This window comes from Galeopterus variegatus, unplaced genomic scaffold (genome assembly GCF_000696425.1).
Source record: "Galeopterus variegatus unplaced genomic scaffold, G_variegatus-3.0.2 Scaffold2851, whole genome shotgun sequence".
Lineage (NCBI taxonomy): Eukaryota > Metazoa > Chordata > Mammalia > Dermoptera > Cynocephalidae > Galeopterus > Galeopterus variegatus.
In genome coordinates this window covers 185,450-201,652 of record NW_007728962.1, presented here as the reverse complement: position 1 = coordinate 201,652, position 16,203 = coordinate 185,450, and the positions used below count along the sequence as shown (strand labels likewise).

At 53.5% G+C, this 16,203-nt stretch overlaps 1 protein-coding gene across 1 annotated transcript in view; it reads left to right on the top strand.

The window, feature by feature from the left end:
* Positions 1 to 16,203, top strand: part of LAMC3 (laminin, gamma 3) — a 65,930-nt gene that overhangs the window by 27,622 nt on the left and 22,105 nt on the right. The window contains exons 9-14 of the mRNA XM_008583208.1: positions 860 to 996; positions 3,359 to 3,469; positions 6,746 to 6,938; positions 7,099 to 7,217; positions 11,194 to 11,412; positions 13,659 to 13,847. Of these exons, the coding sequence (XP_008581430.1) occupies positions 860 to 996; positions 3,359 to 3,469; positions 6,746 to 6,938; positions 7,099 to 7,217; positions 11,194 to 11,412; positions 13,659 to 13,847 (968 nt within the window). The remainder of the gene's footprint in view (positions 1 to 859; positions 997 to 3,358; positions 3,470 to 6,745; positions 6,939 to 7,098; positions 7,218 to 11,193; positions 11,413 to 13,658; positions 13,848 to 16,203) is intronic.

The window sequence follows — 16,203 nt, the reverse complement described above, 5'->3', positions numbered from 1 at the left end:
GTGGAGCTTAATTTCCCTCCACTTGAGCGTGGGCTGGATTTGGTGACTCTTTTAACAATTAGGTTAACATTGGGTCTATGTCATGTGGGCTTCCTGTACCCTGTGATGTGATGGGTGCTACGCCTCTGTGTATTTCTTCCTGAAATACATCACCCCTGTCTAATCCTGAGAAAACATCAGACAAACCAACCCAAATTGAAGAGCATTCTAAAAAAAATACCTGACCAGTGCTTTTCAAAGAGCATCAAGGTCATGACAGACAAGGACAGACTAAGAAGTTGTTACCTATTGCAGGAGACCAAGGACTCAAACAGATGCAACATGGATCTGCTCCAGATGGGATCCTGGAGCAGAAAAAGGACATTAGGGCCAGCCCGGTGGCGCACTGCTACAGTGCGCCGCTTGGGAAGCGCGGCGGCACTCCCGCCGAGGGTTCGGATCCCACATACAGACCGGTTCCCGCTCACTGGCTGAGCGAGGTGCGGGCGCAACACCGAGGGTTGCGATCCCATTGCCGGTCCCGGTCTGAAAAAAAGACAAAAAGGAAAAAAAAAAAAAAAGAAAAAGGACATTAGTGGAAAAAGGGGAGAAATCCTAGTAAAGCCTGGATTTGGTTAATGTTAAACAACGTTAACTTCTTAGTTTTGACACATGGACGGTGGTGATGTCAGATGTCAATATCAAGCAAAGCTGGTGACTGGGAACTGTCTCCTGTCTTTGCAACTCTTCTGTAATTCTGAAAAAAACAATTTTTTAAAGTTTCTCAGTGATTCTGGACTCCATGAGTCTGGCTGGTTCCTGACCTGCCCCTTCCTAGCGATTCATCTTGCCCCCTGGGCATGTCCTGCCTCCACTCCAGATGTCGCCCGGGGATGTTTAACCTGCAGCCCCACAACCCAGCCGGCTGCAGCAGCTGCTTCTGCTACGGCCACTCCAAGGTATGTGTGGCCGCTGCCCAGTTCCAGGAGCGCCACATCCTCTCCGACTTCTGTCAGGGTAAGAAGCACCCCCTGCAGCCGCCCCCAAGGGCCTGCTCCCAGCCCAGGCAAATCTGCTCTGGGGAGGTCCTGCTTTGGTGGTGTGGGTGGGTGTGGCCCCTCCACCACGCCCCATTGTGGAAGAGGAGCCACAGACCCGCACAGCCTAGGTGGGCTTGAGTGTGAGAGGGTGGCTCCCCTGCGGCCATCACCTCTCCCCAGTACCTACCAGCGACCCCTTGGCTCCCTCCCTGGACTGGAGGGCTGGGCAGGTGATAAATACCCTTTGGATCCTGTAGGGGAGTTTTCACATGCCCTGTCGAGATTGGCATCCCTTGGCATATCTAAATGCTGGAGATTTAGACTCCATTTCTTGGCCTCCACTTATTGAGCACCTGCTGTATGCCCGGCCCTGTGCTGATCTCCTTACAGGCAGGGAAACTCACATAGTCCCCAGTGGGTAGGGACTCTCATTCCCATTTCACAGACGAGGTGATGAGGCCCAGAAAAGGTAGGACACTTGCCTGAGGTCACATAACTTAGTCGCTGGCACCTGGCTTCATCAGCTCCGGAGTTTTGCTCTGGTTAAGACAGACCGAGGCCCTCTGTCTAGGTCCCTGACTCCAGGTGGCACAACCGCACCTTTAGAGCAGGAAAGCGGCAGAATTCTGAGCTCTGCACTGAATCAGAGCCTGCATGGGGCCCAGATGAGCCCCACGGAGCGCCCCCCACCTCCCGCGCCCCCGCCCCCGCCCCAGGAAAGGGGCATCCGGCTCTGGGGCGCCCTAGACGCGGGGGCAGCGCGCCCTCTGCTGGACGCCGCGCAGACAGCAGGACCGAGAGGCGCGTGCAATTGGGACCGCCCGGGACGTTCGCGTCGGCGAGACTCACTTTCCAAACCCTAAGAACAGAGTCGTGAACTGTTCTCCCCTTGAGCCAGGCCCTGGGTTTGACGCTTCGTGGCTTCATTTCCTTTTATCTCACAATCGCCCTCGGCAGGCAGGTCTCAAACTTTTTGGTCTCTGGATCCCTTTATGTTCTTGAAAATAATGGAGACCCCTGAAGAGCTTTTCTGTATGTGGGTCGTTTATAGGATGTTTGCTGTATTAGAAACGAAAACGCTTTTTTTAAGGGCCAGCCCGCGGCTCACTTGGGAGAGCGTGGTGCTGACACCACCAAGTCAAGGGTTAGATCACCTTACCGGTCATCTTTTAGAAAAGGAAAAAGAAAAGAAAATATTTTAAAATATTTATTTATTAACTCATTTTAAAACAGCCATAGCAAACCTATTACGTTATAAAATAAATAACACAGTTCTGCTAAAAGAACTATCTTTTTAAAAGACAACGTTTTCTGAGAAGAGTGCTGTTCGTTTCACATTTTTGCAAATCACTTTAAGGTCTGACTTAGGAGATGCCCGCTCATTCTCACAGGGGCCTCTGCCCCGCAGTATGTTGTGATATCACGGGCCTTGCAGCTTCTGGAAAACTCCCTGTGCACCCGTGAGAGAGACAGAAGGAAAAATGCAAATAACATCTTAGTGTTAGTAAGATAGTTTGATCTCATGGACACCCAGAAAGAGGTCTCAGGATCTCCTGGAGGATCCGGACCAGCTTTGAGAATTGCCACCTGGGCCATAAGCACTTCATTGCCCCTATTTTGCAAATGAGGAACCAGCTTCAGAGAGGTCAAGTAACTTGCCCAGAGTCACACAGCCAGCAAGGGGCAGAACCTAGTCTAGCACCAAGGAGCCCCAGGCCTCCCCTTTGTGACCTCTGTTCCCTTTCTTCATCCCTCCTTCCTCACCACTTGGGTGCCCCGGGTGTTTGGTTTCCACCCCGTTGCCCAGCTGCCCCCTGGGCAGCGCCCTCTTGAGGTCAGTTGTTTTATGCTGGCTTGTGCTCAGTGTTAACTGGACTGTGCTCTGTCACCAAAGGGAGGAGGGACTGAACTGGAACTGGGGACCAGAAGGCCTGGGTTCCTGTCCTGGCTTGACCTCTTCCTAACTAGGTGGCCTCCCTGGGTGCAGCGGGGCTGATGACACATGTACCTGGAAGGTCAGGGCTGGTGAGGTCACAGGTGAGAAGGTTCTCTGAGGACCTGAAGACGAGGTCAGGTCCAGTATTGTTATAGATGGCCCTGATATCCCAAGGCCCCCACAATGGCATCTCCAGGCCATGTTCCCATGTTAAGCTCAAAATCCCACGGTAGCAGCAGAGCAGGCCCTGAGGTCTGACCACGCCCCAAGCAGAGCAGGGTCTCTGAGCTTTCTAACTTCTCCTGGGGCTCCCTCCCACCCCGAGAACCCTGCTGGCCCTGTCACCTGGAGGCCACCCCCCAGGGCCTCACACTGATGGAATGTGTCTGTGTTTGCTGTCTAGGAACAGAAGGCTGGCAAGCCAGAAGTGTGGGGGGCCTCAAGCATCCCCCACGATGGAGCCCAAGTGGGGTCCTCCTGAGCCCAGAAGATGAGGAGGAGCTCACAGCACCAGGTACCTGCCAGGCAGGGGTACACTGTCCCTGTTAGTGTCCTATTATAACAAACTGCCACACTTAGTGCTTGAAAACAACACAGGTTTGTTCTTAGTGACCTGGAGGTCAGAAGTCTGAAATGGATCTCGTGGGGCTAAATCAAGGTGTCAGCAGGTCTGGGTTCTTTCTGGGGGCTTTCAGGGAAAATCCGTTCCTTGCCCCTTCTGGCTTCTAGCGGCTGCCCGCATTCCTCGGCTCACAGCCCCTTCCTCCACCTTCAGAGCTGGCTGAGTCTGTCTCATATGCCCACAGACCCAGCTCTCCTGCCTCCCTCTTCCATCTTTTTTTTTTTTTTTTTTTTTTTCGTGTCCAGCAACGTATCGCAACCCTCAGTGTTGCGCCCGCACCTTGCTCAGCCAGTGAGCGGGAACCGGTCTGTATGTGGGATCTGAAACCTCGGGGGGGAGCGCCGCCGCACTCCCAAGTGGCGCACTGTAGCAGTGTGCCACCGGGCCGGCCTTCCCTCTTCCATCTTTTAAGGACGCTTGTGATTACATTGGACTCAGCTGCATAATCTAAGATACCCTCTCTCCCTTAAGGTCAGCTGATTAACAACCTTAATTCCCCCTGGTCGTATATTCCCAGATTCTAGGGATTAGGATGTGGATGCCTTTGGGGCCCATCATTCTGCCATCAGACCATGGCATCTGATGAAACCCCGTTTTTTTGGTCACAGCCTCACCACGTGGGGCTCTTTCAGTGCCATGGAGCCACAGCCACTGTCACACCCCAGACAATCCCTGTGCGTTTCCCATCAGCATCTTACCCTGCCAGGCCACTACGTTCCACACCCAGGGCCGTGGGGTTCCTGCAAGAGGAAGGAAGTTCTCGATGATTCTGAACCAACCCCCACCAACTGGGAGAACTTTGGTCTCCTGCACACTTATCAATCCCAAAACTGGGAGCCCGGAGCCCATTCTTAGCTCTACTGTGGCTAGATTCAGGGTCCGCTGGTTCCCCGACCTAGTCCTGCCCTTTCCCTCACTCTCCAAGAGGAGCCAGAGAGGTGATGTCACAGTCTGAGGAGCTGTGTGCCCCGCAGCCAGGAAGCTAGGACGTGGGGGTCCTTGGGCCCGCTTGTGGGGCAGGCGCTCCAAGTTCAGAGGCCCTTGAGCAGAAAACACACTCGGTCGACATATTTAAGAAAAAGGAGTCATTCATTCAAGAAGTGCCTGCTGGGTTCTGTGCTGGTGCTGGCACACCAGTCAGCGAGACGGATGGCCGCCCTGCCCTCCTGGCGCACTCAGCCCGGCTGCTCCCAGGGCCCCCTGGGCGGCTGTGAGGTGGGGGTGTGGCAGGGGAGTCAGGCTTCACCCCCACCGCTCACAGGAGGGACACAGAAACAACCCCCCAGGCTGGCTGGTGACTGCCCCAGAGCTAAAACGCATGCGCCCTTTGACCCTGCAGGTGTCCTTGCAGTATCCTGGCTGCAGGCGTCCTTACTCAGGGGCAAAGACGTGCAGAGCAGGCCCTGAGTGAAGGAGCATTTGTAGTGGTAAAGATTTGTGACAGTTTGGGCCGGCCTGGTGGCGCACTGGATAGTGCGCCGCTTGGGAAGCGCGGCGGCGCTCCCGCCCGAGGGTTCGGATCCCACATGCGGACTGGTTCCCGCTCACTGGCTGAGCGAGGCGCGGGGGCAACACCGAGGGTTGCGATCCCCTTGCCGGTCCCCGGTCCGGTACGGGGGCAACACTGAGGGTTGCGATCCGTTGCCAGACACGGAAAAAGACAAAAGACAAAAAAAAAAAAAAAAAGATTTGTGACAGTCCAGCGGGGGAGGCTGGCCGGCCCAGTGGTGGATGACGGCACCACGTGGGCCTGGGGCTGCAGGCCAGGACGTAGAGTATAATCCAGTGTCCATCACTTATCATCTCACATACAGAATGCGTGGACAAGGGTGGGAGGATGAGACTCACACTATGACCAGTGATTGATTCTGGAGGCTGAAGTTGGGGTGCAGATGTCTTATTTTGGGTTCCCCCAAAAGCGCATGCTGAGACAAGGATGTGAGTACAAACTCATTTGCAATCTGATCCCTGATCAAAATGCAAGATGTGGAAGGTGGGAAGCGAGATAGGGAAGCAGGAAGGCCGGTGAGGGCGTTGCTGAGGCTACTGCTGGGGGCCGCCTCTGGGGACCCTAGGACAGCACAGAACCCACCTCGGATCTTCTTGCTGCGGAGTGAGGCAGCAGGGGGTGTCTGCCCACTCCCAGGGCACCCTGCACAGGTGAGCACATTCTTCAGCCAGAAAATGCCCTTGGGCGGAGGGACGCAGGGACCTTCAGCCTGTTCAGGAACTGCCCACCCAGGCTGAGGTGGGGCGGGCTAAGAACTGGGGGGCCCACTGCAGAATTAAAATGTGGAGCCCCTTATTCAGGAAATAGGGGAAAGTGCCATTAAAGGCCCTAAAATATAAAACCTTTTTCTCCAAGGCAAATATCAGAGCATCTAACTTGTGTGTGGACTCAAGAAAGTCACAGTTTGTTTTCACAGCCCCTACATGGAGCGCATTTTGTGCATTTTGTCCTCCCCAGAGCGGTGGACGGTGCGGGGCGAGCTCACTACCCAGAGCCTGCTCTGCCCGCCGCTGCCTGGGCTGGCCCGGGTGACGGCCACGCTGAGCGGCAGAAAGCTGCGGGCCCTGTCCCCTCTCCTGCTCTGCGTGACGTTCAGCATGAGTGGCTGGCCGGACCCGGGAAATAACGCAAGCGAGAGGGGATAGGACAGGGCTCCCTGGTCGTTTGTGTTTCTCAGAACGCCACTTCCTTCTTTCCCAGTACGAAGCGAGTTCTGATCCGAATGGGAAGCGTGGCCTGGGGCTGTCCGCGCCTCCGCTTTGTCATAGGTGTAGCTCCCCACGTGTGGGTCCACGGGTACTTCTTGCTTGTGGGGCATCAGGGCGCTGCAGTCCTGCCTGTCATATCTCCCCTGCTCATGTACAGACCTCTGTCCCTGTGGACTTCGCTTATGAAACCCGAGTTCAAGGATAAAGATATGAATGGCCATATGGTGACAGCTGAGCATCCAACCAGGCGTGGGGCCCTGTGGGACAGCAGGGTCGCACGCCCGAGAGGGACAGGCTGAGGAGGTGCGGGCAGGCCACCCGCGGTGTCTGCTGTGCAGAAGCCCCTGATTTACCTTTTTTGAGTGTTTAATTGCCAGCAAAATCAATAGAGACTTTTAAAATCAAGCTAACTATATGAAGACTGTCAGAGCCTTCTTCTCTTGTCCTCAGAGAAGTTCCTGGGAGACCAGCGGTTCAGCTATGGGCAGCCCCTCACGCTGACCTTCTGGGTCCCCCCCGGGGGCTCCCCACCGCCTGTGCAGCTGAGGCTGGAAGGGGCAGGCCTGGCCCTGTCTCTGAGGCCCTCCAGCCTGTCTGGCCCCCAGGATGCCCGGCAGCCGGGGCAGGCACAGCTCAGGTTCCTGTAAGTGTCCTCCATCCTGAGAGATGGGGGTGAGGGGCAGGGTGGTCTCTAGGGTGGGCACACTTCAGAATGCCTGTGGTGGGGGGCTGCTGCTGATCGCAGGTTCCTGGCCCCACCTGCCCCATGTCAGGCTCCTGCTCTGACCGCTTCTCCCTGTCAGGCTGCAGGAGACCTCCGAGGACGTGGACCCTCCGCTGCCCTCCTTCCACTTCCAGCGACTCCTGGCCAATCTGACTGCTCTGCACATCTGGGCCAGCGGCCAAAGCCCAAGCCCTTCCGGTCAGTAATGATACCAACGTGGCCCCAAGAACCAAGCACTCACCAGGGTCAGGACTGGGCTGGGCTCCTTCGTGCGTAGCCGTGTGAAGTCCTCCCAGCTGGGTGGTTACTGTCCCCATTTTACCAAGAAGGCATTTGAGGCTCAGAGAGGTCAGGACACTCGCCCAAGGTCATATAACCCATAAAGGCAGCAGGATGGTGGCTGAGGACAGATTCAGGGACTGCACAGGTGAGGCCCCGAGAAGGACAACTCGAAGGGACAGGTGTGTGGCCAGTGAAGCAGCCAAGAACCATTGGGTGTGGTCACTCCACCTCCGCAGAACCCACTGCGGCCCTGGGTCCCTGCTGGCTGCAGGGGCAGGCCAGGATTCCCCTGGGAGGTCGCCCCTGCTGGTCGCTGGCGGTATCTCACCTAAGCCATCTGGGAGCAGGTCTGGCTTCCTGTCTTCCCAAAGAAGAGGCCAGGACGTCACCCGTCATTGACGGTGTATGTCCCCACCTCCTACCCTGGCCACTAGTGATTGACATGGTTATCCTCTGGCCTCTTCCTAGTGATAACCTACCTACACACAATTTTTAAAAATTAATATAATATCCTGTTATATACAGAATCCATTAAAGGAAAGGATGTAAAATGTGAATTTCAAATTGTCGGTGCTCTGGCGTGACCACAGCAGAAGACATAAGAGAGCGGTCAGGGCTTCCCTGTCGTAATCAATCAGTTTGGGTTTAGGAGAAACAAGCAGGTCAGAAGCTGTTTACACCCACGGAGGACAGGGCAGTGCAGGCATAGAGTTGTGTGTGGCTAATCCTAGAATAAAAGCCATGGCTGGGTCTGTACTAACCAGGTAGACTTATGTGAGGAGCGTCGAGGGGGGACCTCACAGAGAGAGGGGACCTGGATGGGGGCCACACGGGGCAGGGGAGGGTGAGCCCGGGTGGCACAGCTCCCCCACCTTGGTCAGTGCGGTCCTTTGTAAAGGTTTACTTAGCCTTGACCGTTCAGTTTCATTGCTTTGTTGTGGCAGAGCAACCGTCCATCTGTGGGTGAAGCCATCAACCGAGTTCCAGACATTCAGTTGATATGATTGACCTTTATTCTTTAAGTCCTCTATGTTTGTCATTTTGAAGTCACAACTAAATGGGAATATTTGGCAGATCGCTGTGAGTGGGGAAGCTGCGGAGGGGGCCACAGGTGGAACAGGACATAATGAGGGTGGTGACCGAAACCCCACCAGTGACTGTCGGGAAAATTGTAAACAAAACAAAGCACTGCGTTTCCTACACATGCGCCATCCCCCCCCCCCCCCCCCCGACAATTCCATGTGCACATCACGTGTTCAGAAATACCCACGTCATGGATGGCCCGTGGCTCACTTGGAAGAGTGTGGTGCTAATAACACCAAGGCCCTGGGTTCGGATCTCTATGTGAGGATGGCTGGTTGGCTCACTTGGGAGAGCGTGGTGCTGACAACACCAAGTCAAGGGTTAAGATCCCCTTACTGGTCATCTTTAAAAAAAAAAAAAAAGAAATACCCATGTCTGTGTATAGTGAAGTTGGGGTTTAGGCTCAGGTGTTGACAAAGGTGGGTTTCTGCCCTTGCAGCATCAGCAGGACATTGAAAGTCATGTGGGGAGCTTCTGTGCACACCAGGGCATCCTGCAGCATCCCTGGCCACTGCCTCTTGATCTTGACAACCGAAACACCCTCAGATTTGCTTTCTGCAAAGGGAGTGGGATTTTGGTTTTCGAGAACATCGGGCTTAGTCAGCTTTTCCCAGGGCCCCCTCCTGGCCCAGCTCCCCCTTCTTCCTTTGTCGGGGCTGTGGTTTCATTGCCTCCGTCCCCATCATCCTTGCCAGTGGTCCCCAACCGCCTCCCCTGACCAGCGCACCCTGAAGCCCCTTTGCTGAGATTCCCCACCTCCTCCTGTTGGGTAGATGCCCTTTCTTTGCCACAGGAATTCTGTCTTCACTCTTTCCAGCAGCTTCCAGAGCTTCCATCTGTCATCCATTCAACATTCAGTTAACAGAGATTACAGGGCACCCACTTGTTTATGCCAGGCCTGTGCTGGGTGCTGGGGTGCCCTGGAGAGGCAGGTGCGTGTTGACCCTTTCTCTCACCCCAACCCCCACACATCTTCCTGCTGATAATGTTTTGGAGCATATCTCTCTAAACTGGGGGGCTGGCTAGAGCACGGTATTGTAACACCATGGTCAAGGGTTCAGATCCCCTTATCAGACAGCCATCAAAACAAAACAAAACAAAACATAACATGTCTCTCTAAACCTTTCTGCGTACATGTACTTACATCTGTATTTTTAATATAGAAATTTGATCACATGGTACAGTCATCTCTTGGTATCCATGGGGGATTGAGTCCAGGTTGCCCCACAGATGCCAAAATCCACAGACGCTCAAGTGCCTGATATAAAATGGTGTAGTAACTGCATATAACCTACCCACATGCACCTGGATACTTTATGTCATCTCTAGATTACTTGTGACACCTAATACAATGTAAATGTTATGTAAATAGTTGTTATACCACATTGTTTAGGAAATAATGACAAGAAAAAAAGTCTGTTTGTGTCCAGTATAGACACAACCATCCTTTCTTTTTTCTGAATATTTTCAATCTGAGTTGGTTGAATCCACACATGTGGAACGCAGGATACAGAGGGCTGACTGCAGTATTCTGCAACTCGCTTTTTTCAGCTGACAGGATGTCTTTGAGATTGTTCCTTGTCGTGACACATGGAAAAGGTTGGTGCTCTGTGCCTGCAGGGTATGACTCTCTGGTATAGATGCTCCATGGGGTTTTAATCGTCCCCCTGTTGACAGACACTTAAGCAGGTTCCAGTTTTCACCATCACAAATAGTGCTGCAGGGAATAGGGGACAGCCTCATAGAAAGGTCTTTGTGTTTTTGTACAGGTATTTCTTTAGGATAGAGTCCTAGAAATGGAAATGTAGGTCAAAGGGTGCACATTTAAAATTTTGATATGTGCTCCCAGATTTTCCTTTAGAGGGACTGTCCTCGTCTATACTCTGATGAGAAGCTCGGCCCGCTCCACTGTCTGCTTGCTTCTGGTTGCTTCCCAGGGTTTACAGATAGTTGTTTTCATATTTTGCCCACAGAATATATAGTTGTTTTCTGCGGAAAGTCTCCCCTACTCTATTACCAGAAGCAGAACCTCCTAATTTGTATTCATACACCCACACCATTTTTGTCAAATGTCAGATTTCTTTATTTTTAAAATGTGCACATTATAGTTTACTTAAACACAAAATGTTCACTTTCCGGGCAGGTAGGAAATTTCGCTGACTTTCCCAAGTCAATTAGCTTCTTTTTAATCAAAACCCTTCTGTTAAAAAAATAAACAAACATTTAAATTACTGAACTGTTAAGTTCGTTAGTCTCGATGCCTTTTACAATACTTAACACTTTAGAAATGGACCTTAAGCCTTGTCCCAAGGTGGTGTCCAGTTCTGAGCCGGCCACGTGAGTTCCACATGTCCCCTGCCTCCACTCTAAATGATCTTCAGAATGTTTACCAGTCGGGGGGTTGTGCACGGTGTCGTCCACCTGATATAAAGTGGTGTCGTATTTGCATACAACCTGCACACACGCACCTAGATTCTTTGCATCGTCTCTAGATTACTCGTGACACCTAATACAATGTAAATACTATGTGAACAGTTGTTATGCTGTATTGTGGATGGTTATTTAAATCTATATATCTGTAATAGCCTTTGAGAGTGAACGTCTTTTCATAAAATTCTCAGCTGTATCTATTTCTTGTTTTGAAAATTGCCAGCTGGTCTCCTTTGCCCTTGATTTGACTGTTTTTTGAGAAATTATGATTGGTTCAAAGGCTGCCTTTATCTACGTAGGCCTGTGTCATATGTGAATGGGAAGGTCTGGGGGGACACATGTGTGGAACTCTGTCCCTCTCTCTCTCCTCGCTCTGCAGGACAGGTGTTCCTGACTGAGGTCCAGCTCACATCGGCCCAGCCAGGGCTTTCCCCACCAGCCTCCTGGGTAGAGACTTGCTCATGTCCCAAGGGGTACACAGGCCAGTTCTGTGAATCCTGCGCTCCAGGATACAAGAGAGAGACACCACTTGGAGGCCCCTATGCCAACTGCATCCCTTGTACCTGTAACCAGCATGGCACCTGTGACCCCAACACAGGTGAGCCTTCCAGCACCTCATCCAAAGGCCACCTGGGCTACACCCCATATAGCGAGATGAGGACTGACCCGAACAGGGTCAGCCTGGCATGAGCTCCAAGGTATTGGCCAAGCTGTGGGGGATTGTGTCACTGAGCTGTCCTCCTGCTGCTGCCTGGGTAGCTCATACTTTAATGAAAGTGGCAACTGGCATTTATTGGAGCATCAGGCTCTGTGCCAAGGACTCTGCGTGCATCAATGAGAGCCTTGAGCCAGGGTTCATGCAGGTGGTCTACCCATGTGCCCACCTCTCTCTGGGCTGGCCCTCCTCCTCCTGGGAAGGACCAGAAAAGGACCTCAGGGGATCCCGCCATGCAGGGGATCCTGTAAGAAAGAGCACAGGCATTAGCATGGCAGGTGATGGCAGGAGGACTCTCAGGAGGGTCACAGGGGAGACAGCAGCTCACAGGTGTCCGCTGAGAGCTGCAAACCTGCCACCCTCACCCTACGGCTGGTGGACTTGGGAGGGCCACGTTCCTCCCTGAGCCCGCTCCCTCTTCTGTAAAGCGGGGATAATGACAGTGTACACACGCCTGGGTTGTCGAGGTCAGGAGATGCCCAGGCTCTGAAAACAGACAGACCTGGCTTGCACCAAAGCTCAGCCACCACTCACTGGGCGGGCCTTAGTGTCTTACCTGGGAAGTGCAGATTTGAAAGTCCTCACTTTTCAGGAATGTTGGGAAATAATAAAATAATGTCACCAAGTTCCTCCACATGCTAGGCACCTTTTTATACACTACATCATCGACTCCTGCAAAAATCCCTGCGGGTGCCTGAGCCCTTACTGTCCCATCCCACAGGGGAGGGACCTGAGATGCAGGGCGGCTGCACGGCCAGTAGGTGGCAGAGCCGCACCTTGCAGGTCGGCTGGTCCCTGCCCGCTTTGGGCCCTACTTGTAGAGGCGCAGAGGCTCGCCCCAACCACGGCCTCTCACACCAGGGTGCGCGCTGCCTCCCTGGGCCGGGTGCGGTCTCTCTGAGAAGGCAAAGGTCTGCTCAGCCTTTTCTCTTTTTTTGTCTGAAGAGACAGTCGTCTGGGAGTCAACAGACCTGGCCAGGGAGGGCAGATGCACAGCACGTGAGGTGTGCCCGCTTCTTGTGCCCATGGCAGATGTGCCAACTAAGTCCAGATGAGGCTTCACAACCCTCCCCCACACAGAGCTGCAGGCAGCGCCTATTGAGGAAGCAGTGGTCTCATGAGAAGGGACCAATTGTCATCCCTGCAGAGCCCCTGGCCCTGCTGTGACATTCTGCTCAGTTTGGGCAAATCCTCATCTGCAAAACGGTTGCAGTGGCCACCGCGGCCCAGGCCGGGAGGTGCAGTGAGCCAGTGGGTGCTGTCCGAGGCAGGGACAGTTGCCCTTGAATGCCACCCCCGCTGTGCTTGTCCACCCCTGGCTTCCCACTCCTCTCCCTGTCTCCCTTGGCCCCGGCTGGGTAGGGGCCTTCTGGAGGTGGCGGTTGTGGCTAATCCCTTCTCAGCCAGGCCTCTCACTCAAGCCCTGGCAGTGGGGTCTCCCTTCCCAAGCGCCCCAGGCTCTCAGCAGACACCGGGTGCCATCGGGCTGGAGAAGGGGGGTTTGCAGAAGCCTCCACCTTCAGAAACCAGAGGGCAGGGGTGAGGTTCTGTTCTGAGACCAGGTGGCCTCTGGGTACCCACAGACCCCAGAAAGGGGATCCTCTTTGCAAAGTCATGTCAAGGCCAGCATCCTGGGTCTGTGTCTCCCTTAGGGCACGTTGCTCTTGGTCCCTTGAAGGTAAGAGGACACAGAGAAAAGGGAAGGGAAAAGCAGCGTGAGCGCCCGTGCTAGCTGTGTCCCCGCAGGGCAGGGAGGGTTTGGAACACACGAGCAGTGATGGCAGGCGTCATAACCACGCGTGCCAGGGCGTGTGCAGGGCCCTGAATGCCTGGGCTCACCGAGTCCTGCCAGAAACCCTTTGAGGTCAGTGCTGTCGTTCTCCCATTTTGCAGGTGAGGACGCTGAGGCGGGGGTGTCGGACGGTTTGCCCAGGTTCACACTGGCACACAGTGGTGGGCGTGAACTCGGGGTGGGCCGGCTCCAGGCCTGGACTCCCCATCCCAGGCCGTGCCGCCGCCTCCTTGGGAAGGTTCCCACCCCACTTCTGCCTTGGACATGCTCCGTAACCTGTCCTGCCAGGATGCCCACTGTCCCAGGGTGGTAAGCCCGTGCTTGTCTTGCCCCTCAGGGATCTGTATGTGTGGCCACCACACCGAGGGCCCGTCCTGTGAGCGCTGCTTGCCAGGTTTTTATGGCAACCCCTTCGCAGGCCAGACTGATGACTGCCAGCCCTGTCCGTGCCCTGGACAATCAGCCTGCACGACTGTCCCAGAGAGCAGGGAGGTAGTGTGTACCCACTGCCCCCCGGGCCAGAGAGGTGAGTAGCTCCTGCCCCGGGGCCCTGCCTCTGCCCTAAGCTCCAGGGGTGGGACTCTGGGTTTGGACCATGGCAGGTGGGGGAGAGCCTAGCTTAGGGGTGGCAGGCATCACCTTGGGGACACTCAGTTCCACAACCCCATAGCCAGGACCCCCAACCGCTGTGGATTGCTGGCAGACCTTGGGCTGTTGGGCACATCCAGGTGAGCTGTTGAAAATGCTCATGCCCGGGTCCTGGCTCCATAGAGCTGAAGACGGAGCCCAGGAATCTGGATTCCTAACAAATTCCCTGGGTGACTCTGATACACAGTTAAGGTGGAAAACCTCTGATTAAACTTTCAGCTTTCAAAAAATGTTATCCGGTAACGTGGGAAGCAGAAACTCGCCCTCCGCCCCCATTCCCAGGCCTGTCTCCATTCTTCATTCTTGCTCCGGGACTAGAGACGTCCTTGACACCTGCTTCTTTTAAATACAGGTTTATGGAGATATTATTCACACACCTGACAATTCACCTTAGGCATATAACATTATTAATTTTTTTTTTTTAAAGATGACTGGTGAGGGGATCTTAACCCTTGACTTGGTGTTGTCAGCACCAGGCTCTCCCAGTGAGCAAACCGGCCATCCCTATATAGGGATCTGAACCCGTGGCCTTGGTGTTGGCAGCACCAAGCTCTCCCAAGTGAGCCACAGGCCAGCCCCTTACATTATTAATTTTTTATTAAGGTAAAAACATATAATATAAAATTTGCTATTTTCACCATTTTTAAGTATGCAATTCAGTGTCAAGTACGTTCACAATGTTGTGCAACCATCACGCCCTCCATCTCCAGAACTGTCTTCATCAACCAAAACAGAAACTCTGTACCCACTAAATTATTGTTCGGTGGTTCTTCCTCCTTCCAGCCCCCAATAACAACTATTCTACTTTCTGTCTCTCTGAATTTGACTATTCCACGTGTCTCATTTAAGTGGAATCATTTGGTATGTATCTTTTTGTATTGGCTTGTTTCACTTAACATAAGATTTTCGAGGTTCCTAGACGTCTGACTGTACTTTTGGTACCTGTGGCTGCATTAAATTGGCCTTGTCAAATGCCCTGCTTCACGGGGATTGTTCAGAAAGCATTTCCCTGGCAGCCAGCAGGTCTGGGGGGACAGCCCAGAGCAGGGAGCCAGAGAGCTGAGGGATCAATGTCCCCCCGCAGGACCCTGCACCCCACCGACCGCCATACTACCCTCTTTTTCCATAGCCTTCCCCACGTTTTCTGGCTCCCTGACTGTGCAGTCCTAGCCTACAGCCGTGAGAGTGGACAGTTAGAGAACTTCAGATGGAGCCAGGCTGAGATACACCTACGGCAGGACTGCAGGGGAGTGGGCGCTGCTGTGCACAGAGGGAACCACCCCCCGGGGTGGACTTTTGATCCAGGGCCTTCTGCCAGCCATTTCTTTATCCACACCTGCGTCCTTCGGGCCTTGTGAGAGCCTGGCACACAGAGAGCTCCCGGACAGCTGACCTGTCCTCTTGCTCCCCATCCTGACCCCTTGCAGCCCTTCCCAGGACCTCCAGGGCTGCTTCCTGGGTGTGACCCACCCTCACCTGGTTCCAAGTGAATGGCCAGTTAACCGTGTGGGTTCACATTCCTCATCGCCAGCTTTAGTCTCGCCTTTCCCGTCGTCATCTCTACTGGAGAATCCCAGAGCCATGTATTAGCCTCTACCTAGAATTCTGTTCAGTTTTCTTTTCCTTTCTTTGCTTTTTCTTCCTTAGTATTCCTCATCTCTTTCCAGGTTGCCCTTAGTAATATTAACTAGATTTCAGTGGGAATGATGAGTTTGGAGCCCACGGGGAGCCTGCATCTATTTTTCACAATGACAGCAGCTGTCTTTTAAATTATAAAATTAGTACAAGCTCATTGTAGCAACTGAAGCAGTGCAGAAATGTAAAGAGGAACATGAAAAGGCTGCAAGCAAGACAGCTTAATGTGCCCGTCATCTCGCCACCCCCTAGACCGCAGCTACTATTTGGGCCTGTGGATCCCTCCAGATGTTTGTTTCATGTAGATACAAGCAGAGAGACGGGCATGTTTACAAATGGCTGACACTGCATGAAGCACACAGTACATGTATGTTCTCTTATGCCCCATATGTGTCCAGAGTGCACCTCCCAGGCCACCCCCTTCCAGCTCACACGGCATCTCTTCTGGAGCTCACAGTGGCCCTGAAGGCTGGAAGATGAGGCAGCAACCCCTAGTCAAACCCAGGATGTAGGGCAAGAGTCTGAAATGAGCAGTACAAAGGAAGTTCAGAAACCATGAGAAGCAGAAAAGGTTACGGGGCCTGGAATGGCACATGAAA